Genomic DNA, 25,705 nt, shown 5'->3' with positions numbered 1-25,705 from the left:
GACTCTGTACCTGTCTGGCTAGTTTTTCTTTGCTTAATAAACACTGATAAACTGACAAACCATGCACTCACTGACAGCAGTGAGAGCAAGCAGTCTCTTTTCCCACATAACCTGTTTTCTCTTCTCACACACAAATGACTTGGTCATTATCTAGTATCCTCTGTTGATTGCCTGTCCAGAGGGCTCGGTTTTTGTCACTATACAATGGGAATATGAATATTTGCACCAGAACTGAGAGAAAACATATAATCTTATGTTTGGGTGATTCTGATCTGTTTGTCAAAGTAAGGCGTTGTATGGTTGTGTGATTTGGAGTTGTGGTGCTTTTTAACGAGCTGAAAGGATTACCGATACTTAACCTAATTACTTTTCTCCCTCACTTTAAGCTTCTGGCTTTCACTCACACTGTGATTTATGGATTGGTTTTCTTACACTATTTAAATCAATCACCTGGTCACTGACGTTGGACTGTTTTTGCACTCATCTTTGAAAACCAGTGTTAGTGAACGGTAATGTTGAGCAGTAACCCTGAGATAATGTAGATTAAGATTAAAGCTGTGTTTTCACAGCTTTAGTTCCTGTTACACAACCGTATGCACCCCTTAAACTGGAATTCCCCAAGCTTTTGGGAATGAGGCAACTCTAGTTTGAATAAAAAGTCCCACAAGGAACTCATATTCTCATGTGAAACCAAATGGACATAATAATAGAAAAACCCCAGTGTTTTGAAAACTGAAGTGAGACTTTGACTGAAGCAGTTTGCAATGAATGGAATACACTCTAGATTGGTGAGGTTTTAACAGAAAATTTCTATTTGTTTAAGTTACAGAGATTCATCGGACTGTTTCACATAGAATAGCTTCTTGTTGTGTTTTTCAGTTGATTGTGTCTTAAACTGTTTATATACCCCCAACCTTTTTGCATTTTGTGATGTAACAACCCAAAAACTTCAGTGTGGTTTTGGGGGATTTGTGAGGTGGAAGAGAAAATGATTCATGGTTTTCAAGAATTTCTTTCTACAAACTTAAATCTTAAAAGTGTGGTGTGCATTTGTATTAAGCTTCCCCGAGACTCATACCCAATGTTTACCATATTTTGCTTCAATTATAGCTTAAAGTTTGTTGGGGTATCTTTATACATCTAAATTGTAATTTTTGCCAATTTTCTTTAAATAGCTCAGTTTTAGACAGATTTAAGGACAGGTACAGTGAAAGTGAATTTTCAAGTGTGCTGTATTTTATTTAGGGGAATTGGAGTAAATGGGTCTGAATACAAATGCAGGGAAATCCTTTAACATTCATTCATTTCTCGTACTTGTACTCGTCATCTTCCGCTTTATCCGGGTCCGCGCAACCCGGTCATTAATTTCTATCACATAAAATCCTGATAAAATACATTATTTGTGGTTTTAACTTAAAGAAAACGTGGAAAGGGTCAAGAGGCATGGATAATTTTGCAGGCTACCATTTTTCAGTATGTATTTATTCGGTTATTAAATAAATGTTTTGTAAGTTGTCCAATCTACAGCTCTCTGTGGTGGTTTTCCCTTTACATAATAAACAACGGTACTGTAGGATCTCTGCTCCTCCCCTTCTGGTTTGTTCTGGCAGCTCATTGTCTGCAGCTGCAACGCATTTTCCTAATGAGCTCATGGGCTTCTTAAGGTAGCTGCTGATACAGACCTTTGCTGGAACATAACCTCAGTTATGTGGACTCCTGCCTGTCTGCCTATCCGTCTGCCTGTCGACCTGCCTGTCTGCCTACCTGTCTGCCTGTCGACCTGCCTACCTGTCTGCCTGTCGACCTGCCTATCTGCCTACCTGCCTGCCAACATCTGGTAATACTCCCTCCTAAGGACTGCACTGTAAATATTCTCATCACCAGTACTCTCTCTCTCTCTCCTTGGATTCCTGGGTTTACCTCCTCCTCCTCTGGCTTCTGGACAACTCCAGCTCAAGATTCCTTAAACAAAGTCTACAGTAGAAATAAACCTCATTTACCGTCTTATCCTGTGTGCTGAGTCTGTTTCATCCTCTGGTTTTGTTCTACTTCGACTATCTAAGCAATTCATGATAGTATGTTCCAGCCATCTAACATGTCGAAGAACAATTCAGATGATGAACAGACTTCCTTAAAGGAACGCCTACAATCTACTGAAACCATGCTTCAACAGCTACTGCAACAACAAAGGACTACGGATTCTCATCTCACAGAACTTGGTGGTATGGTTCATGCTTTAAGCGAAATCATAACCAAACTCTCACCTGTCTCTTCCAATCCTCCAGTTCGTTTAGAGAATCCTCAGCCACCCACAATTCTATCTTCTGGGATCTGAGAGCCTGACATCCGTCCGTCTGAACTGTTTGATTGTAATCCTAATAACTTTGGTGGTTTTTCTCTCCAGTGTGAATTAGCATTTAGTCGTTCCCACTCCCTTTTCCCTGCTGCTGCCTCCAAGATTACTTATATTGTTACCTCGCTAAAGGGATCTGCTCTGCGCTGGGCGCACGCCTATTTGGCATCTAACCCTGTTGAGTCTCTTAGTTATGCCATTTTTTTCAGTCACTTCAAGAGAGCCTTCGATCAACCACTCCAGCAGGAGGCAGCGGCTAAGAAGATACTCAACCTCAAACAGGGAAGGAGAGCAATGGCTGAGTTCGCCATCGACTTCCGGGTGGCAGCGCAGGAGGTGGGTTGGGATGAAGCGGCACTCAAGGGTATTTTTGTTAATTCCCTTGCAGATCAAGTAAAGGACCAGTTGGTTTTGAGAGATGAACCCAAAAGACTGGATGAATTAATCAACCTATCGATCCGCATTGACAACAGTCTAAGAGAGAGACAAACAGAAAGGAACTACAATTCACAGTGGCAGCACTCTCTGGCGCCTCGAACCACTTTCCTCGACGCACCCACTTCCTCTTCAGAGGGATCAGCGGAACCGGAACCGATACAGATTGGTCACACTCGACTCTCCCCAGAGGAACGACAATGTCGCTTTGAGGGTGGTCTTTGCCTATATTGTGGACAAGGATGACATTTTATCACAAGATGCCCCAAGAAGGGAAAAGAGAGGGCTCGTCAATAGGTCAGGGGACTTTGATGAGCATATCCCATTCTTCCCCTATCTCTCGTCTGTGTTTTCCGGTCACTATTATTGTTGGCCAAGAGAAGTTTCCTGTTGACGCTTTTATTGATTCTGGTGCTGAACAGAATCTTATTTCCTTGGATCTGGTTGATAAACTTCAAATACCCTCTCAGCCTCTCAACCATTCCCTTTCTGTCACTGGCATCACTGGTCAAACCATGTCTCAAGTGAGATTTAAAGTGCCTCAGCTTCACATCATCACCTCTGGTAACCATCATGAATGGGGTGAGTTCTTTGTTGTCTCTTCCATCTCTCCACAATTAGTTTTGGGGTTTCCCTGGTTGCAGAAACATAATCCTGCTATTAATTGGGTGGAGGGCAGAGTAGAGAGATGGAGTAATCTCTGTCTCCAGAACTGCTTAAGAACTGCTGTCTCTCACTCTATCAAACAACTCAAACCTTCTGAGCCTGTTGATCTGTCCAAAGTTCCACCTGAATACCACAATCTCGCACCTGTGTTTAGCAAACAAGGGGCTCTTTCTTTACCTCTGCATCGCCCCTGTGACTGCCTTATTGATCTCCTCCCAGGCGCTCCGCTACCATCCAGCAGACTCTTTAATCTCTCCGGACCCGAGAGAAAGGTCATGAAAGAGTACATTGAGGATTCTTTAGCATCTGGGATCATTCGTCCGTCTACCTCCCCTGTTGGCGCCGGATTCTTCTTCGTGGGTAAGAAGGACGGCACATTAAGACCCTGTATTGATTATAGAAGATTGAATCAAATCACTATTAAAAATAAATACCCACTACCACTTATTAATTCCATACATGAACAATTACATTCTGCCAAGATCTTCACTAAGCTCGACCTGCGCAATACTTACCATTTGGTCCGGATCCGAGAGGGTGATGAGTGGAAAACAGCTTTCAAAACCCCCCTAGGACATTTTGAGTATTTGGTTATGCCTTTCGGGTTGACTAATGCACCCGCTGTTTTCCAGGCTCTTGTTAATGATGTTCTTCGTGACTTTCTCAACCTCTTTGTTTTCATTTATCTGGATGACATTTTGATTTTTTTCCCAGGACATAGAACAACATCGCCAACATGTCAGAACAGTTCTCCAGAGGCTTTTTGAGAATCAACTCCTTGTTAAACCCGAAAAGTGCGAATTCAGTGTCACATCTGTGTCTTTTTTGGGTTTTATTTTTGAGGCAGGCAGGTACAGAACTGATCCCGAGAAAACCAAGGAAGTGGCAGAGTGGCCTACTCCAACTGATCGCAGGCAACTTCAAAGGTTCTTGGGATTTGCAAATTTTTATAGGAGGTTTATAAGGAACTACTGTCAGGTCACTGCACCTCTCACTCAACTCACCTCCTCTCTGAAAACGTTCCATTGGACTCCTGAGGCAGAAAGGGCATTTGGTGAGTTAAAGACTCTATTTTCTTCAGCACCCATATTGACATGGATCACATGGATCGAATATGCTCACAACACACATACTTCCTCTGCTACTGGTTTATCCCCCTTTGAGGCTTCACTGGGCTATCTACCTCTGCTGTTTCCCAGTGTTGAATCTGACATCCTGGTCCCCTCTGTTCAGCATTATGTTTCCAGGTGTCGTAGGATCTGGCAACAGACCAGGAGGACCCTCCTACGCACCCTGGAACAAAATAAGAGGTTCGCTAACCATCACCGTTCTGCTGCACCTGTCTACCGCATCAATCAGAGAGTCTGGCTTTCCACCAGGATTATTAAATCAAAAGATACTTCTAGAAAGTTGGCCCCCCGTTTCATTGGCCCGTTTCTCATCGAGAGGATCATCAACCCATCTGCGGTGAGACTCAAACTACCATCTTCCATGCACATTCACCCTACTTTCCATGTTTCCCAGATCAAGCCAGTCTCGGAAAGCCCCCTGAGTCCTCCCACCAAGCCTCCTCCTCCTGCTCGACTCATTGATGACCACCCTGCATATACGGTCAATCGTATCCTGGATGTTCGGCGTAGGGGGCGTGGTTTTCAATATCTTGTGGATTGGGCAGAAAATGGACCTGAAGAGAGAACCTGGGTTCCCCGTTCTCACATCTTGGACCCTGCTCTCATCACGTCCTTTTACAAACGCCATCCTGAAAAACGTTCTGGATTGCCTGGAGGCAATCGTTGAGGGGAGGGTACTGTAGGATCTCTGCTCCTCCCCTTCTGGTTGGTTCTGGCAGCTCATTGTCTGCAGCTGCAACGCATTCTCCTAATGAGCTCATGGGCTTCTTAAGGTAGCTGCTGATACAGACCTTTGCTGGAACATAACCTCAGTTATGTGGACTCCTGTTTGTCTGCCTATCCGTCTGCCTACCTGTCTGCCTGTCGACCTGCCTATCTGCCTACCTGCCTGCCAACATCTGGTAATACTCCCTAAGGACTGCACTGTAAATATTCTCATCACCAGTACTCTCTCTCTCTTTCCTTGGATTCCAGGGTTTACCACCTCCTCCTCTGGCTTCTGGACAACTCCAGCTCAAGATTCCTTAAACAAAGTCTACAGTAGAAATAAACCTCATTTACTGTCTTATCCTGTGTGCTGAGTCTGTTTCATCCTCTGGTTTTGTTCTACTTCGACTATCTAAGCAATTCATGATAGGTACAAGTTGGAAAAAAGTGTCTGCTTCTTTATTAACCTTGATGCATTAACCGTAATAGAATTTAATAATTGTAGAATGTTTGACAAATTTAGTTAAGGTTAAACATTTTCAAATTGTTGAAAAAATTGTACAAGCCAATTGTCAAAGACCAAAAATAAGCTACAATAATGCTGTCATAACTTCATAAAAATATTTAATTTATTTATTTTTTATATATTTCTCCTGTTTTCCTTTTCTTTTTTCCTGTAGAAAAAGAAAAACAGGGAAAAAGAAAAAATTGAATTAAATTTATTTGGCAATAAAATCAATGAGCAACATTAGCTTCATGACGACAGTCCCCACAGAGGAACAATAAAGGATATTTCTATTCTAAATATCATCGAGGATAAAAACACAAGAAAGCAAAAAGCTTAATTCCATTGAGGTTATCCAGATACCCAACTCAAACATGCATCAAAGATTTTTTGCAGGAACTCTTGCAGAAGAACCAGGGGAAAGATGTGAAACAATAAGCTTTAATGTTTCTCTGTGCCTTTCTGCGGCTGACCGGGTTAGCTCTGCCTGTTTAGATGACACTCAGTTTGCACCACAGCCAGAATGCAGACATCAGAGCTTAGCTGAAGGTTATGCTGTCGGAAGCCCTTTGGTGCACAGTGCTTGATGAACGACGCACTACAGCTATGTCAGCCACTGTTGGTCTCATCTGTCCACCTTGTGCCACCCCAGCTGGGTCCCACCTGCATGTTGACCCTCGCTTCCATACCGCCAGACTCCCTAGTTTTACCCCAGGCACCTGGGGGAAAGGCAGCAGCTCAAAGACTGTTAGAACTTGGTTACAGTGTAAAAACTGGACAAACTCTGTTGGTCAAGATTATTTCTATACAAAATCTAAGCTCTCGTATTTTATCACTGGTTCATGCTGAAGTTAAAATACAGAAAGATGTGTCGGTGTTATATCTATGAAGTGGTTTGTTCACAATGACAAGAGCTATATTTAAGTTAACTATCTGGAAGGAGAACTTTAGCTTCAGGTTTTTGTTACTGTAACTCAACTGCAAAAGTAATGTTTAGATGACACATTCCTCATTTTGTGACTTTGAGAATGCATTATTATGCAACCTCATTCTTCGTTATCCAGAATCAAGCCTTGTTACGCGATCAATATTCACCAACAAGTGCCAAACTGCTTTTTCTCCTTTGTAATTCAGTTATTAGCTCTCTTTCCTTACACCTTGGCTGAATTCTTGGTCATATATCTAATGTTTTATTCATCTCTCATTTCTGGTTTGATAGATGCACCGATCAGGCTTTTTATGGATCAGTACCGATTATTTCAAGGTTTTCTTTTTTTAGAGTTTCTGATTTTGGATGATTTCCAGTTTTCCTCCTAAGTTCTGGTCTGGTATGAATTTTTTACAGTTTGATGACCTTAAGTACAATTACCACAGCTTAACTGTATTTCTAAAACAAATTAAAAAGTTCATCAAGAATGTTGCACCTAATGTAATTGTTTATATTTGAAACATAAAATCACATTTATTTCCACTACAACATTTGTTGATAATATATCAATTATTACAGTTATAACAATGTTGCCTCAGACATTTATTTATTATTGTTTTGACTATTTAACACATACCAGAGGCAAAACAATTGAATAAACAGCTAGATATTGCAGTGGTTTTCAAGTAAAGTTCCTCATTGAGCGCAATAATGTCTGTTTGCTGTACTGCCCCTTATATAGTATTATAAGTATAACAAGCTGACATTAGCTGTCCACTGTCTGCCAAGTGAGTAAAAAAAAAATAATACAAATAACTCCATAAGAATGATGGGTGGCTCTTCTTTAGTTTCCAGACCAAGCAGCATAATTAATGTAATTCAATTCAATTCAGTTTATTTATATAGCACCAATTCACAAAACATGTAATCTCAAGGCACTTCACAACAGTCAGGTTCATACATTCCAATTAATCCTAATCATTGAACAGTGCAGTCGGATTCAGTTATTTATTCAAATTGGATAAAAGTTTTTCTATCTAAGGAAACCCAGCAGATTGCATCCAGTCAGTGACTTGCAGCATTCACTCCTCCTGGATGAGCATGTAGAGACAGTGGACAGTCACTGGCGTTGACTTTGCAGCAATCCCTCATACTGAGCATGCATGTAGCGACAGTGGAGAGGAAAAACTCCCTTTTAACAGGAAGAAACCTCCAGCAGAACCAGGCTCAGTGTGAGCGGCCATCTGCCACGACCGACTGGGGGTTTGAGAGAACAGAGCAGAGACACAAAGAGAACAAAGAAGCACTGATCCAGGAGTCCTTTCTATGGGAAGGAAAAGTAAATGTTAGTGGATGTAGCTCATTTAGTCGTTTCACCTAGAAAGAAAGAACAGATAAACTCTGAGCCAGTTTTCAAGGTTAGAGTCTGAAAGAGAGCACATAGAGTTAGTTACAGTTAAGCTCAGTCAATCGCCATGTCTAGGAGAGAGAAAGGGTTACACACTGAAAGACAGGGCTATGTGGATCATCGGTAGAGGGTGAGCATTAAGTTGTTGCCAGCAGAAGCTCGGACGATGCCCCTCTCCACAAAGGTGTCACAGGTAGACACACAGTCAGGCCAGGTGCAGCTTCTAGGAAGAGAAAAGAGAAAGAACATAGTTAAAAGCTGAAATAACAGCAAATAATACTAAATTGGAGAGTAGTGTGAGAATGTAGCGAAGAGGGTGAAAGTGGTCATTATGTCCTCCAGCAGCCTAAGCCTATAGCAGCATAACTACAGAGATAGTTCAGGATAACCTAAGCCACTCTAACTATAAGCTTTATCAAAAAGGAAAGTTTTAAGCCTAGCCTTAAAAGTAGACAGTTTGTCCATCTAGAGCCCACTGATGGCCATTGTTATACTAAAAACCACAACGATTGGGATACCTCTTTCTGTCAGATTGACCATAACCATTAGAAAAGAGAGGGGGTCATACAGGTAGCAGAAATGGAGGGTGTGTAGTATCCTTCTTTTAGTCAGCTAACTCATAGTGTGCAGCAACTGGTGGAGGAGGGGCTATTCTGTGTTAAATCTGACAACCCACAAACTGAGTAGTGTACAAAGTGTGAGGCTCATACCAAAGCAACAATGATTCCTGTGTATCAGTAAGTGAAAGGTCATTCCTGTTTATATTCACAGGTACTGGCTGCAGAATAAACTAGGATAGCTTTGGAGAAGAGCCAGTATTGCTTCATACCTCTCCAGGAGTGCTTGTAATGGCAGCTGTGCACCATTTGGTGACCGAAGTGTTGCTAAGGAGCTTTTTGATGATGTTGGATTCATTTTGCCTCGTCAGGGTGTGCGTAAGCACAGGCTCTTGACACTGACGTGGACTTAAATGCAGGACAGGCAAAGCTGCAGGAGTACTGGTCTGGTTCCCCCAGAGAAAAGTTTGTATTGATCTGTAGGCTTTGAAAGAGGAAGATGCACAGATAAGCTTAATGGTCCAGCAAGCATAGCAATTGTTATACCTTCTCCTCTCTCATTTCTGGCTCTCTTATTTGGCCTGGGACATGACTTTGTGTTGGTTATCCATCGGTCTGCCTTACTGCTGCAGCAGTACCCTTCCATGTTGTGTGTCTCTGCATGCTGTCACACTCAAACACACATTCGTTCCCTCGCAGTGGTCCCCCCCCATTGCTTCCTCCGTCTGTGTCTGCCACCGTCAGACATAGAGACTGATAATATCTGTCTCCAATGCCTTTTTCTCCTCCTGTTCTGTTTTTTATTGTGCTGCTTAAGTTTTTATACACTACACTCCTTTCTCTTTCCATTTAATTTTGAAAATTATGCTGAATTGTTTTCATGCATTTGTGTGTGGCTTATTATCTGTATTCACTTAGTGTCTGGCCACGTCACTCCGCTCCCTGAGTGTGAGCAGAACAAAGTGCTGCATGCATCATCCTTGCATCATGCTGCAGTATGTTTGAGCGAGACGCAAGAAACTCCTCTTTCCCTGTGTGAAGGCAAAGCTACACGGAGCTGCTGCACAGTTTGAATGTTAGCATGTGGCTCAGACATGACTGCCATGACTGTGCTGCTACCAGTGTGGAAAAGTGTGGAACAAGGACAAGCTCTGTGAAAGGAGGAGTCTTTTTACTAATGTGCTCTCTCATTGATCACCGACATGCTTTGCTTGCCTGTAAAACGCAGTGTGATTGGCTGCTGCTTTGCATTACACACAGCAGCTGTAGTTGTGAAGAACTACCCTGTCTGTTCTGTTTTGTACCTTTTGATTCAAGATACAGAACTTTGCCACGTTAAGGACAATATTAGTCACCGTCTGTTGCATTAATGTCTACTTTCCACAGAGCATAAAGTAAATGAGTTGAGGTGACGTCTCTGTCCTCCCTCCATCCTCCTGCTCTCTCTTTCTCTCTCTCTCCCCTCTCTGTATCACTTAATCAAGACATAGCTTGCCCTTTCCTGTTCATTGCTGCCTCCCTCCCTCCTCTATGGTCTGCTCTGTTTTGCTTGCTTTCTTCTTCTTCTCCTGCAGCATATGATCCTCATTCGTTAAAAGACATTGTAGCAGTTTCCAGCCCCAGCGGTCGCTGATTCATAATTGCTTTTTTTCTGTTTCTGCAATCCACAGTGAGACAACAAGCAAAGACATGCAGCGGAGAGGTCAGTGAAGAGGATGACAACAGAGAGAATGGAGACGGAGGGATGAGAAGTAGACTCAAGTAGGAGGAAGAAGCAGGACTCCAAAGTGCCTAGAGTACGGTTTTGTCCTACAACAGGAGAGAGGTCTCGGCATGCGTTTGGCCTTGAATGGAGGCTATATTTTGTTCTGACAGCCACAAAGTCATCCATCCCACGTTGCTGAGCTGCAGTCCCCACATACCCAGAGCTGAGCTGCAGCTTTGTCTCATCAGTACAAGGACATTTAGGGATGTAAGGTTCTGCTTTTTTCTCTCTTTCTGTCAGGGAACAACAACTACAATAGAGCTACAGTGACTTCCTCTGCTCTCACCCTGTTGACATGAATGTAAAAATAACGTATTGTGAGTTTGAGCTTTTAGGCATATCTAAGTGGACTTTAGTGATGTTTTCTGAGCTGTTTTTTTTTTCTCTTAAGACAGAGCTGGTCTCTGCTCACAGTTAACCTCCGTTATCTTCCCCAGTGAAACTTCAACTGACAATTTTCCCAGGAACAGCTAATAAACATTCCCCTAAAACACACCAGTCAAAAGGGACTTCCTACCTATTTGCTCTGAAGGAAAAATATTTTTGCTTTTTGTTCCCAAGGGGATTTTTTCTGCTCTTGAATCACTATTAGTCAGCCCTGCTCGTATTTTTTCCCCATCCACTCACTGCTCAGTGTCCGTGAGCGTCTCAGATGGCTGTCAGCATGACAATGGGACGAGACACCAAATGGTTGACCTTGGAAGTGTGTCGCGAGTACCAGAGAGGCACCTGCTCGCGGTCCGATTCCGACTGTAAGTTTGCACATCCCTCCCGGAGCTGCCATGTGGAGAACGGCCGAGTCATCGCTTGCTTTGATTCGCTCAAGGTAACAACGCAGCACACATCACACACATCAGCTCCTGCCGCATTACAGCTTGTTTGTTCCTCAAGTTCTCTATCGGACACGTAGGCTTCTGTCAGGGCTTTGGATCATGTTTAAAAGCTCTGGGGTTGATTTTCACTTTTTCCTCTAATTTCTTTCATCGGTTCATCATTGATGATGTCTGGACATTTCCATGGTGTTTATACTGTACTCGCATGTGTTTGTTTAAGCCACTGTGTGTGGCGCCTTTAGTCATCTGAAAATTGCACTCAAGGATTGATGGAGTCCATAATTCTCGTTTTGATGTCTTGGCTAACGTTGTTGATTTCCATGATGTCACACAAATAAGCAGCATGTTAGAGCTGTTGCCTTAAAATACATTCACAGGTGTTCCTCCATTTACCTCAGGTGTTTTGAACTGACGTATCAGAAGCTTATAAAGCCATCATCACCTGGGTTTCAGAATGAACACCTCTTTCTCATAATTCCAGCATTTAGAAAAGTTAAATCCTGGCCATCCTATCTGAGTTAAAAGAGAAAAGTTTGATTTAGTGTCAGTGAGCAAGAAAAATTTGTATGTGTTTTTTATATAGTGTATGTAAATACCAGGTTTCAACCGCAGTTGTGCTTTTACACAATTGGGTACAAGCACAATCACAAAAATGCACAAAAGAGGGTTTCATATAGTGTTCAAGTTGGTAAAACTTCAGTTGAGGTGAAAATTTGGTGATCATTTACATATAAGATACCTTACGAAGGATGTTATTTATGATGCATCGTGATGGGTTTTTCTCTTAAATACTATTGAGGTACAAATAAGTCAGAAAGTATTTAAGATTCTCAGTTGATTCTATTTCTTTCATTCTCATTTATCCTCAGTTTCTTGGTAAAAAAGATTAGATTACCTGATCAATTGTCATCAATTGGTTTATGACAAAAATTAGACAAAGTAATTATTTTAGAAAAGAATACAATAACCTTTTATTTGTGTGTCATTGGGGAATTTTGCTGTGTTTCGTCTGCAAAGTGATATATTGTGTGTTGTAAAATATACTGTATAAGATGCATAAAAATATGTCAATACTACTATTATAATAAAATAACAGGTGTGCCAAAATAGTTCTTAAGAACACAGAGTATAGTAGTATAAATTGCACCTCTATAAAGAGTGCTTTTCAAGAACAATCCACAGAAATATATTTGTACATGTTAAAAAAGAACTACAGAAACATCCTGTAGAAGATGTAAGGCAGATATTGCACAAAAAAAACATTGACTGCAGTTTTCACATGAAGTGAATTTGAACAAAAAAACATGGGTATAAAATAGTTTTCTCAGAAAAACAGCAGTGTATATAACATGCCTGTAATTAAAGTTCAGGAAATACTGCGCATCAGAGAAGATAATTGAACATAGAAGAATGGATATGTGATATCTTGTATTTTGTTTGTTGGGAGCAGCACTGATCATAGAGTGGAGTTGTTTTTTTTTTTGCCGAGAAAATTGGAGGCCTTGTGTTTCTTTGATTCTTTTGTTTCTCGAATGGGAAGCATTGAAATGAAACTGAAAGCAGGATTTGGATGTTTTTAAAATGAAAGCTCCTGTTCATCTGTCCTGATGTTGTGCTAAACCAATTATGTATTTCAAAAGGATAAATGAATAATTAAAGTCTTTCATGTTTTTTTTGTCTTCCCTGATGCATATTGGGAAAGTAGTGGTAAGGTGGTTAACCATGTTTGTTCACAGCCAGAAAGTCCCTGGTTTGGACATAAAGTTTTCTGATTTTGCCTGTGGGGGTTTTGGCTGGTTTGTTTTGCAGTTCAAAAACCTCCATGTTAGCTAGCATGTTTTATCTCTGTGTCAGCCTTCTGTTGGGCTGCAGACCTGTTGAGATTGTGGCCCACCCCTCACCTGATGAACGTTGGGATTAGCTCCACTTTACAAAGGATAAACTAAATACAACTACCCAATTCTATATAAACCTAAAATTAGACCCCTACCTACTCTGTCAAGTAATGGTAAGTCAGTGTAATGTGTTTAGGAGGCGCTATCAATATCAGGCTACCATCACTCACTGTTTCGATGCTCTGGCAACTCTTTGTAAGACTCCTCCTGTAATGCCACCTCGTATAGCCTTCAGTGCACAGTTTAGACCTGTCAGCTCTTAGCCAGGTAAATACTTTATATAACCATCGCTAGTATACAAAAAGGCCAAATAACACTACAGGGTGGGCCATTTATATGGATACACCTTAATAAAATGGGAATGGTTGGTCATATTAACTTCCTGTTTGTGGCACATTAGTATATGTGAGGGGGGAAACTTTTCCAGATGGGTGGTGGCCATGGCAGCCATTTTGAAGTCGGCCGTTTTGAATCCAACTTTTGTTTTTTCAATAGGAAGAGGGTCATGTGACACATCAAACCTATTGGGAATTTCGCAAGAAAAACAATGGTGTGCTTGGTTTTAACATAACTTTATTCTTTCATGAGTTATTTACAAGTTTCTGACCACTTATAAAATGTGTTCAATGTACTGCCCATTGTGTTGGATTGTCAAAGCAACCCTCTTCTCCCACTCTTCACACACTGATAGCAACACTGCAGGAGAAATGCTAGCAAAGGCTTCCAGTATCCGTAGTCTCAGGTGCTGCACATCTCATATCTTCACAGCATAGACAATTGCCTTCAGATGACCCCAAAGATAAAAGTCTAAGGGGGTCAAATCGGGAGACCTTGGGGGCCATTCAACTGGCCCACAATGACCAATCCACTTTCCAGGAAACTGTTCATCTAGGAATGCTCGGACCTGACACCCATAATGTGGTGGTGCACCATCTTGCTGGAAAACTCAGGGAACGAGGTTTCCATTGATGAAGAATGGCCCCACTATCTTTGTTAACCTCGGCGACATGTCAATGGCTGTAAACAAAGAGAAACTTGTAAATAACTAATGAAAGAATAAAGGTATGTTAAAACCAAGCACACCATTGTTTTTCTTGTGAAATTCCCAATAGGTTTGATATGTCACCCTCTTCCTATTGAGAAAACAAAAGTTGGATTCAAAATGGCCGACTTCAAAATGGCCACCATGGCCACCACCCATCTTGAAAAGGTTCCCCCCTCACATATACTAATGTGCCACAAACAGGAAGTTAATATAACCAACCATTCCCATTTTATTAAGGTGTATCCATATAAATGGCCCACCCTGTTAATCGGACTACTACTTGTGGGTGCCTATTTTTATTTGTCAGAAATAGAAGTTACCTAACTAATCTTTAATTAATCCATGTCGTTACTATATTTACCAGCATCTATGCATTGCTAGAATAAATGTGAAATAAAATTAGGGATTTAAGATTTTTAGCGGGTATTTTATAAACTGCATTACCTCCAGGATACGTTCTTTTTTTTATTATTATTATTAATTGACACAACATCCTTAGATAAAAAATTTAATGAGAGTACCAAGGAACTCTCACAAAACACTTAAAGCTGGTATTTAGATACCATTTTACCATGTCCATACTTTACCTGAAAGGACTGAGATGGTTTGGGGGGGTTGAAGCCAACCTGCCATTATTTTGCCTCTGAGCCATCTTCCGTGAGGGTTAGCCAGCTTGGTGGCTTGAGGGTGTGATGTAGTAAATACAAATGTGTGACTGAGGAATTCATAGAGAAAACACCCTGGGACTGTGACAGACATTATTTCTTGCCATTGAAACGTACTGGACAGGTCTCACTTCAGTAGTGGCTATGGGATATGTTCAACACACATCTTATGTGCAAGGCTCTACATTGACCCTGCAGAGTTCCACTCCAAGCCTCCTTCAAATCTCCTATGCCAGATTCTGAATGACCAGGTGTAGCTTGGAGAGGGACTCATCTTTGAGATTTTATGATGCCACTGTTTTGTGAAAAAAGCCATATACGCGGTCTTCTGAGCAGTTTACTTTAGATCTAATTTCAGGGAATGCAGTAGAAAATGCCTGTCCTTTGATTCATGTTAAGTTGAGCACTGTTGTTGAGAGTTATCCTCTTTAATACTTACATTTCCTCTGTCTGTACTCCGGTTGTGACTCATTGTTAAGCAAAGGGCAAAAACTTGTTGGGACTCAAGTCTCTAACCTCGGCTCAGGTTATTACAATACTTCACTGCAGATACAGGTCCTTCTCAAAATATTAGCATATTGTGATAAAGTTCATTATTTTCCATGATGTCATGATAAAAATTTAACATTCATATATTTTAGATTCATTGCACACTAACTGAAATATTTCAGGTCTTTTATTGTCTTAATACGGATGATTTTGGCATACAGCTCATGAAAACCCAAAATTCCTATCTCACAAAATTAGCATATCATTAAAAGGGTCTCTAAACGAGCTATGAACCTAATCATCTGAATCAACGAGTTAACTCTAAACACCTGCAAAAGATTCCTGAGGCCTTTAAAACTCCCAGCCTGGTTCATCACTCAAAACCCCAATCATGGGTAAGACTGCCGACCTGACTGCTGTCCAGAAGGCCACTATTGACACCCTCAAGCAAGAGGGTAAGACACAGAAAGAAGTTTCTGAACGAATAGGCTGTTCCCAGAGTGCTGTATCAAGGCACCTCAGTGGGAAGTCTGTGGGAAGGAAAAAGTGTGGCAGAAAACGCTGCACAACGAGAAGAGGTGACCGGACCCTGAGGAAGATTGTGGAGAAGGGCCGATTCCAGACCTTGGGGGACCTGCGGAAGCAGTGGACTGAGTCTGGAGTAGAAACATCCAGAGCCAACGTGCACAGGCTTGTGCAGGAAATGGGCTACAGGTGCCGCTTTCCCCAGGTCAAGCCACTTTTGAACCAGAAACAGCGGCAGAAGCGCCTGACCTGGGCTACAGAGAAGCAGCACTGGACTGTTCAGTGGTCCAAAGTACTTTTTTCGGATGAAAGCAAATTCTGCATGTCATTCGAAAATCAAGGTGCCAGAGTCTGGAGGAAGACTGGGGAGAAGGAAATGCCAAAATGCCAGAAGTCCAGTGTCAAGTACCCACAGTCAGTGATGGTCTGGGGTGCCGTGTCAGCTGCTGGTGTTGGTCCACTGTGTTTTATTAAGGGCAGGATCAATGCAGCTAGCTATCAGGAGATTTTGGAGCACTTCATGCTTCCATCTGCTGAAAAGCTTTATGGAGATGAAGATTTCATTTTTCAGCACGACCTGGCACCTGCTCACAGTGCCAAAACCACTGGTAAATGGTTCAATGACCATGGTATCATTGTGCTCAATTGGCCTGCCAACTCTCCTGACCTGAACCCCATAGAGAATCTGTGGGATATTGTGAAGAGAACGTTGAGAGACTCAAGACCCAACACGCTGGATGAGCTAAAGGCCGCTATCGAAGCATCCTGGGCCTCCATAAGACCTCAGCAGTGCCACAGGCTGATTGCCTCCATGCCACGCCGCATTGAAGCAGTCATTTCTGCAAAAGGATTCCCGACCAAGTATTGAGTACATAACTGTACATGATTATTTGAAGGTTGACGTTTTTTGTATTAAAAACACTTTTCTTTTATTGGTCGGATGAAATATGCTAATTTTGTGAGATAGGAATTTTGGGTTTTCATGAGCTGTATGCCAAAATCATCCGTATTAAGACAATAAAAGACCTGAAATATTTCATTTAGTGCGCAATGAATCTAAAATATATGAATGTTAAATTTTCATCATGACATTATGGAAAATAATGAACTTTATCACAATATGCTAATATTTTGAGAAGGACCTGTACAAGCATAGCAGGAAGAAAGAAAGAAAAACAACCATAGCCGATCATACTCACACCTAAGGTCGGTAGACTCAGAAAATAAAATAACAGAATTTTTTTAGACTATGGAAAGAAGCCAAAAAGAGAAAAAAAGATTCAGGCACATAAAGAATATATAAGACTCCTCAGAGAATAGCATGCACAGTTCTGTGCTCTGTGGTGGACTGGGAACCCTTTAATGGTGCACTTCCATGGTCCTGAACAGGAATTAGTTGGTACAGAACATAGATGGATGTCTTCTTTTATTGCATTCGAGATGCATTCACTGATAAATAGGAAAGTTAAATTGCCAGAAGGATAATAACAGCTTAGACAGATTTCCTAACCAGAAGAGGCACATTAGCACATTTCTGAAGCTGAGGGAGGGGAATATTTGGTCTGTGTGAGGATGTGATTATCAACTAGGTGAAAAAGTTTGATTCCCAGTTTTTAAGAAACAATGAATGCAGGATGTTTCTCAGCTATAGGAGGAGACAACGATGAGGAGGATGGATATGTTGTTTTTATTTTGATCTGTGTGAATCTTTAGTAAAGTATGAGGGAAAAATGTCCATAATAGGTCCTATTTAAAGCTATATAAACTTTATTTTTATGAAATTCATATACGTATTTAACTCAAATGTTCTAAGCAGATATGCTGATGGTCTGTTCCTCCATCCCTGCTGCTGCCGTCTCCTCACAACCACACCATCAGCACTGTGCATATGCAGGATTAAACTGTTATAAGACTGTTGAGGTGTTTCCCAGCGTCTATGCATTACTGAGGGATTTTTCTCCAAAAGCTTTTCTACAGCAAAGAATCAAGACCGAGACAAGGGGCTTTCTGTCTGAGTGCAGCTGCTGTCTCCTGGTTTATTGAGTTAGAATTTATTATTCAGCCATTTTTCTGTGTTATGTCCTACAGAGCAGGGGGGAGGTGGAGAAGAGAGACAGAGAGAGGGGGCCTAGCAACAGCACAGGACTGAACACCCATTGGATAGTTTGATCTTCCTGAGTGGCATGGCTGTTTTTAGCACAGAGCAACAGCCTGGTTCTGTACTGGTTACACTGAGGGAGCTTTTTTTTTGTTTTGTTTTTACCAAAGGTAGTGAGGAACCATTAAAAGCTTCATTCGACCATCTCGGGAGAGCACCGAGGTTGTTTTCAGCTGAAGGTCGAACCAGTTTCTTCATAAGGGCTGCAGTGCCGACACAGTAAAAAACATCTCCTGAAACAGAGCCCTTAGCCTCTGTGTGTATGATGATTATACTCAGCTGATTCTGTTTTTGGTCAACTGAGAAACACCGCTCTGTCCCCTATGGCTCTTTCCCCTCCTGCTCTCCAGCTGTCCCGCCCTTCCATGTTGATTTTATGGATTTATCTGCTAATGACTTCCCTCCTCTCCGTCCCTCTCGTATGTGGCATCTCCAGGCCGACACAAGCTAACTGCTGTCATTCCCTGTTGCTTCTCCATTAGGTCCGTCTGCCCAGGATGCACGTGCTTCAGCAGGGATGGAGAGAGCAACTCACCACTTAGTTCTTCTTACCTTGTTAACTGGATTGCTGCTGTCCTCTCGTGTGATTAGTGAGGAAATCCCATACGCCCATCATCAGAAGGCAGATTCAGTCGCAATCTCAGATTTGGATTACATCACCATTTTTCATAAATTATCCTGCTTTATTCATTCCAAATATTATAAAGGTACAGTGATTTTGTCCCTTTACAACCAGAATCTTCAGTGTATTTTGTAGGGATGTCTTGTGAGAGACACAAAGAAGTGCCTGAATGTGAAGCAGAAGGAGGGTGGTTTCCTTCACAAATAAAAACTTGAAAAATGTATTATGTATTTGTATTCAAGTACCGTTATTCAGTCCTTTGTAGTACCACCTGTTGTAATTACAGCTGCAATGTTTTGGGATATATCTCCAAAAACGCCTTCGCACATCTAAAGACAGGACGTTTTTCCCATTGTTTGTTGAAAAATGGCTGAAGCTCAGTTGGAGAGCACCAATGAACATCAATTTTCAAGTCTCGCTACTTATTTTTGATTAAATGTAGCCCTTAACTTTGACTGGGCCATTCTAACATTCTTATGCTTTGATCTAAATCATTCATCTTTGGCTTTAGTGTTGTTCTCCTGTTGGAAAATGAACCTCTGACCCAGTCTCAAGTTCTTTGATGCCTCTAACATGTTTTCCTCCAGTATTGTCTTGGATTTAGCTCCACCCACCTCCATATCAACTCTAACCAGCTTCCCTGTCCCTGCTAAAGAAAAGCATGTCTCTAGCATGAGGGTGCCCCCACCATGTTTCACAGTGGGAGTGGTATTTCCACAGGGATCTGCAGTCTTAGCATTTACATGCAAACTTCACATGGAGTTTTGCATGTCGGCCAAAAAGTTTTATTTTGTATATTTAGCCTTTTTTACATGTCTGTAAATAGCTTGCGGCAGACTTTAAATTTGACTTCTTTTGGCTTTATTTCAACTAAGTGCACCAATAATAGCTTTTATTCGTAAACATTTTTTATAATCATATACCCTTTCCTAATTTGTGTTGATCTAACACAAAAAAATCACATTGAGGTTTGTGGTTGTAACAGGACAAAAATGTTCAAAGGGTATGAATACTTTTGGAAGGTACTGCAAATATCTACAAAATAATAATAATTTTAAGAAACAAATATCAAATAAATTGTACCCTTTACTCATAAAACTATGATTAGAATAGTTTTTACTTTTACGTTCTTGTTTTTTTGTAAGTAAAAAGAAATGTTGCATTTTAGAGTTAAACTCAAAGAGCCCCTGCGACTGGTCAGACTTTGCTTCACACATTTATATGTATAAAGATGTACCACAAACATCATCCTCTTGATCATATTGTCTCTCATGAGAACAAGCCTAATCTCCCAAGCTTTAACTAAATAAAACCATCTGAGTTTTTCCTGATTTTATTTATTAGATAAATTTGGAAAATCTGAGCAGCAGTCAAAAAGATCCTATTTATTAAAGTCCCAGCTCTCTTTTCTGTCGGAGTACGGCCTTCCTCTGTGTTGCGTAGCATGTTGCTGTGGCAACCAAAAGGAGATTCCTGACCTCTCCTCAGCACCGCTTTTCACTGGCTTCTTTCTCTAGTTTTTATAGCCACATAACACATTTTTATGTCTATTCATGTTCATCCTGCCAAATCCCTAATTCAGACACTACTGTAGTTTATTTTTCCAAGTACACTCAGAGCAAACCATTAGATCATTAAGAGGTGCTTTTCGGAGATGGAGCAGGAGCGCTGGGCTCATGGGACTTTCTCTTCATTATTAACTCATCCCTAAACATCCAGCCTGCTGACGCAAAGCTTGCTCACATCTCCACCGTGGGTGCCTGTATTAGCTTGTGTGCAGCTACAGGCTCACCTGTATGCTTATTTTCTGATGTTTGCAGCTGTGGGAAAGGATGCTGGGAAAGCAGACTCTGCAGTTTCTCCTCTTCTCATGTATATACCTCCTGGTGCTAAACCATTTTATATTTCCCCATCTATCACTGTCAGATTCTCCGCAATATGACCGCAGCTCGTCATCAGACTTCTTAATTTTTCCTTCCCTTAGTGCTGTCTCCATTATACAGCCTGGTTGATTCTCTGTGGAGGTAGATTAGCAGTTTTACAGCTTGCCTGCAGGGGTAGACAGCTGCTCTTGGCCCGGGAGTTAGATGAAGACTGCACTTTCTTCTCTAACTGTGTAATGATCTGCGGTGTTCGTGCGGAGAGTTCCACTGTTTTTACAGCATTCAGTGACCATATGAACTGATAGTTGCTTTATTTAGATTTAAAGTTTGAAAAGAGGGGAACATAGCAGCTAAAGTTAGTGGTTTTAAATATTAAGTTTGAATATTTGGTTTATTAATTGAAATTTTAATGTATTATGTCCTATAACGAATAATTGGTTCCTCAAATAGTTTACTTTGAGCTTTTTCACGGACGGTATTAGTTGTTTTTGACTTGTAAATAAAAATGTCCGTATACGCTGCAATGAAAAGTATTCCATCAATCATGGCTGGTCATGTGGCAGACTCATACTATCACACTACCACCACCATGTGTCATTGCTATGATGTTCTCTTTCTGTTTGGTATTAGTTTCACACCAGATGTAACCGAATGCACAGCTGAAAAACAAAGAAATCTGTTAGAGGGAGAAAACAAAGAATAAAAAGGTGCGAAAGCTTTTCATCAGTGTTCAATTAATCCAAATCTTTTTTAAGCATTTTTTCATTTAATTTCAGTATTTAGTCTTACTTTCTTAGGAGTCTGTCATCACCCCACGTCTTAATATGTCAACATTTACTCACTTAGCCTTGCAGAAACTTCCTAAAACTATCAGATGCAAGGAGCTCTCCTTCCTCAGCCTTCTTCATATGGTCCAACAGGTTTTCTGACAGATTTTTGTCCGGACTTCAAACTCTTTTATTTATTCTGATGAATGCGTGGACTCGCAGTGATGCTGTGAAAATAAAATCCCTTTTCATCTTCAGCTTTTTAGCTGACATCTGACAAAACATCTAGTTACATCTTTAGAAAAGTGACCCACATCATGATGCTCCCACCACCATACATCATTGTGATAATGGTGTTCTTTTGGTTATTTGCAGCAATGTTTTTGTCCAAAATATTCCCCTTGAAAGTGTGGCCAAAAGTTTGGCTTTAGCGTATCGAGTTTTGGAAGACTTTAGCCAGGTTTGGATGTTTTCTTTGTTAGACAAGGTCTATCAACCATCCTCTTTAATCCAGACATATAGAGAACACATTAAATTATTGAACACAACCACTAATAAGGACATGGAGAAACATTGTGTTAATGTTGACTGTCTTCTCTGTGTTATGATGTAGATATAATGCTGTGGAAAGTTTTTGTGCTCGTCTCCTGGTTGATACCTTTGTCTAATGAGATTATTCAAATTCTTCGTAGACTTAGCTAAAAGAATAAAAATGATCAAATGGCAAGAAAATCCTACAAGGAAAACTGAACCTTATTTCGGGTCAGATTGTCTGTAACTGATGGAAAGTTATAGATAAGCTGAATGAATGCTGGAATTTAATCAAAATGTGGTTTAGCAAAGTATTAGTTTAAGTGTGTGGACAATTATGCAACTAAATTATTGCTGCTTTTTATTTTTTATATTTTTTCTCTATAGGATTTAGTTGATTGCTAGTTAATTAATACAGAACATGTTTTATATTAAAGGTGGAAAAGCTCTAGAATAATTCATCTTGACCTGGAGTTTTTAATAGTTCCTGTATTTGGCCACTTGGATGGACTGTCGCTGTTAAAGCAAGAGGTTTTTAAAAATGTTATTTTTATGCTCAGCAGGTATGAACAGTTTGACCTACTGTGTTTGTTTTATGAGAACAGGTTTTAGTCGATTATGTCTTTATTATATCTTTTGAAAGTGGATAACCCTGGTGCATATTTGGGCAGAAGCCATGAGCAACAGAGGATGTTGTTGTCGATTCTGCCTTTCCATTGTCTGCTGTTAGGTTTGTTTTGATGGAGATTGTGAGATTTACAAGTTTATCTTTTGTTTTGTTTGTTTATAATTCAATGTTAAATGGCCAATGTCATATGTTCATGTTTCTGGTTTCCTTTTTCACATATCTTAAAATTTTACATGGAACTATTGCAGGTTAAAAGCCCAAAAACAAATGATGAAGAGAATGAGTAAAAATCACGAATTTCGCCTTTTAAGTCTGAATAAAGCTGCATTATTAAACAGTTTGACTGTAGATCCAACCTATTTTGTTCACGCTTTGTTAAATACAGTTGTAATATTATTATTTTTGGTATTATACTTACCAGAGTTGTATTTTACAAGTTAAAATTGTATAATAATTGCATGTATTTAAACACTTTGTTCCAGCCGAAATATGAATGTTGGTTTGATCTATTCATTTATTAGAGGTTTTGCTGTTTAATTTAACTCTCATTTGCCATAACTTACATAGAAATGTAAAATTTTAGTTGGTACATGTGCATGTATGACAAAACAGGAATATTTTAATGAATACTTGTACAAGCTCAGTGATGTCCTGCAGTGGTCTTTGTAGGTGAATGCAACACAGTTATTGTAATTTTAGCTTACAGATGTTCAGTTATCTGTGACTGGGAATCTTTCCAGGGTGTACCCCCCCTCTCTCCCAGTGACCGCTGGAGATCCGCACCCCCTGCAACCCTGCAGGGATAACCTCGATGCCCGGAGCAATGGGTGGATGGATGTTTTGTTCTTTTCTTTAGTTCTCTTTATTGTTTTTATTGAAAGAATCAGGAGCATGGGAGAGTTGAGCATATGTGTGTTTAATTCTGATCCCTGGGGTTTATTTTATGAGTACCCTGCTCCAAAATCATAACATTCATTAAAAATGTTTTTTGTTTTTTTTTGTCGTTTTGTTGTGCTCACATTAGTAAACATTTATAATTAGTCCAAAGTCTCTGTGAGGTCTTTAGCAGGATATAATTTAACTAGAATTTATTGGACACAGACTTTTCTATGAAAGTAGAAATTATTTATGTTTATTTTTATTAAGTTGTGCATGATTGAATGGAGTTACAACAATGGCATAAAATGTTCTGTTTAATTTAAGAGCTCTGTGGTCGTTTGCAACCGAAGCACAACTTTGATCCGTTTAGTTTCTTGCTCTTAATGTTTCTTTCTTCCGCTCCGCTGTCACACCCTCTGCCTCCTCCTTTCCCAACCCCTTCTCAGGGCCGCTGCACACGAGAGAATTGTAAATACCTGCACCCTCCTCCGCACCTGAAAACTCAGCTGGAGATTAATGGAAGAAACAACCTGATCCAACAGAAAGCCGCGGCTGCCATGTTGGCTCAACAGATGCAGTTCATGCTACCCGGAGCGCAGCTGCAGCCCATTGTGAGCAGCTTAGACTAAAACAAACTAACTCTGACTAAAACTGATCTAGGATGTGGTGATTTTCATTTTTTTATTATTTATTTTTATTTTAAATATTTGTTTAATTAATTCTTATGCTCAACTGCTTTTAATTTGTATTACTACTGATGCAACAGCCCAGCAACAAGCATACCTTTCTGAACAAATGTCCGCTTGTTCTTGAATACAGATTGAATTTAGGACGCTTTAAAACTATAGATGCACTGAGCAAAGTTTTGTGTCTGTTTTAAAGGTTTTGGGGTTTTTTTGAACTTTGAGATGTCGATACCAGTTTTAAGAAGATGTCGATCTTCTTAAAAGATTTCTCTTTTAAGAAGTTTTGTATAAGATATAAAAACAGCATTAAGTTGTCATTATTTGTGTTATTTATTTAGCAGATGTGTTATGTGTGAGAGAGCAACCGCTGTCATAAAGGGTTCAACTTGTTTTTTTTTAATTTAGTGAATGTGGTGATGTTTATTCACAGTTATCGGACAAAAAACAGACCGATTCAGAAGGGGGAAGACATGCTGCAAGATCACTCTACTGCTATACTATCCCAGGGTTTAACTGCTTCAAAACAAAGAGAAAATGAATAATGGAGCCTTATTTTTTAAATGTCTGCATTTTATCATCATTTATAAAGTGCAGAACATAGTCCCTTATTAATTCAGTCGCAGATTAGGTGTGATTACATCTCTGATCTGACCTTAACAATGTTTTTGTTTTAGTTTTTTCTCAAATACAGAGAGTACAACGTTTTTCTGACCGAAGCAGACAATTTTATACAATAAGCTGCTTTCTGAATAAATCAGCTCACTGCTTTTGTGGTATCTGTGGTAGAATTACCAGTTGTTAATCTAATGTACTGGCATACTGCTGGTGCACTTAAACCATGTAATATGTTTGTACATTAAACAGCAACCAGTTAGATAGTATAGTTCAATGATGCTAACAAAGAAGTTTCTTGTCTAGTATTTTTAAAGCTATTTGTGAATGAATTCAGCAGGTTTTAGTATTATTAAGGCTGTAAAAGACCAAGTCGTTATGCAGCAACCTGAATAACTTCTATATAACCTCTTATATCTCTGACTGTATTTCTGAACATGTCACTAATACTGAAAATACAAAACTTTGACTCTTCTTCTCTTAGTAACAGCGTCCACACCAAAGAGTGTTGTTACCACAGCCTTGCATGATGAATTCACTGATCAGTGAAAAGATGAGATTTTTTTGAGTTTCTGACCAGCAGTTCACTGCTCAGGACCGCTGAAAATCTGCTGATGCCAGTCACCCCTGACATCTCCCTGAGCATCTCTCCACAATACTGAGCTATTTAGAGTATTTTCAGCTGTAGACTTCTTTAAATGCCTGAAGTAATCAGATATAGCTTTAGATAACTGAATTGCTCTTTTTGCGTTGTTATTAATGTTATCTCTTTTTTCCTGTGGTTCATTTTGCTCCAAGACAACCTTTCCAGTGACACCTTCCCTGGCCACAGGTCCCAGCATGGCATTCAGTCCTTATCTGAGCCACATGGGCCCAGCCATGGGCCTGATGCCTGAGCTGCTGCCCAGCACTCCCCTTCTTGTCCCTGGGAGTCCCACCAGTCTGACAGCAATGGGCAATGGATCCTCGGCACAAAAGCACGCTCGCACAGACAAGCTTGAGGTATGCAGCCCATGTGCAGTTGCTGTGTTT

General features: G+C 40.4%; 1 protein-coding gene across 5 annotated transcripts in view; it reads left to right on the top strand.

The window, feature by feature from the left end:
* The window catches only part of mbnl3 (muscleblind-like splicing regulator 3), a 36,717-nt gene that overhangs the window by 962 nt on the left and 10,050 nt on the right, over window positions 1-25,705 (top strand). For 4 of the 5 annotated variants that reach the window (XR_007036400.1, XM_047354062.1, XM_047354064.1 and 1 more), the window contains exons 2-4: window positions 10,361-11,281; window positions 23,822-23,986; window positions 25,472-25,675. Coding sequence is in view for 4 of the 5 variants with exons in the window: in XM_047354062.1 (XP_047210018.1) it covers window positions 11,108-11,281; window positions 23,822-23,986; window positions 25,472-25,675 (543 nt within the window). In the remaining variant the exon portion in view is untranslated. The remainder of the gene's footprint in view (window positions 1-10,360; window positions 11,282-23,821; window positions 23,987-25,471; window positions 25,676-25,705) is intronic. The other variant, XM_047354063.1, reaches the window with a different exon arrangement.

Source organism: Girardinichthys multiradiatus, chromosome 23 (genome assembly GCF_021462225.1).
Source record: "Girardinichthys multiradiatus isolate DD_20200921_A chromosome 23, DD_fGirMul_XY1, whole genome shotgun sequence".
Lineage (NCBI taxonomy): Eukaryota > Metazoa > Chordata > Actinopteri > Cyprinodontiformes > Goodeidae > Girardinichthys > Girardinichthys multiradiatus.
Note: the sequence above shows the minus strand (reverse complement) of the source record. Positions and strands in the feature narration are given on the sequence as shown.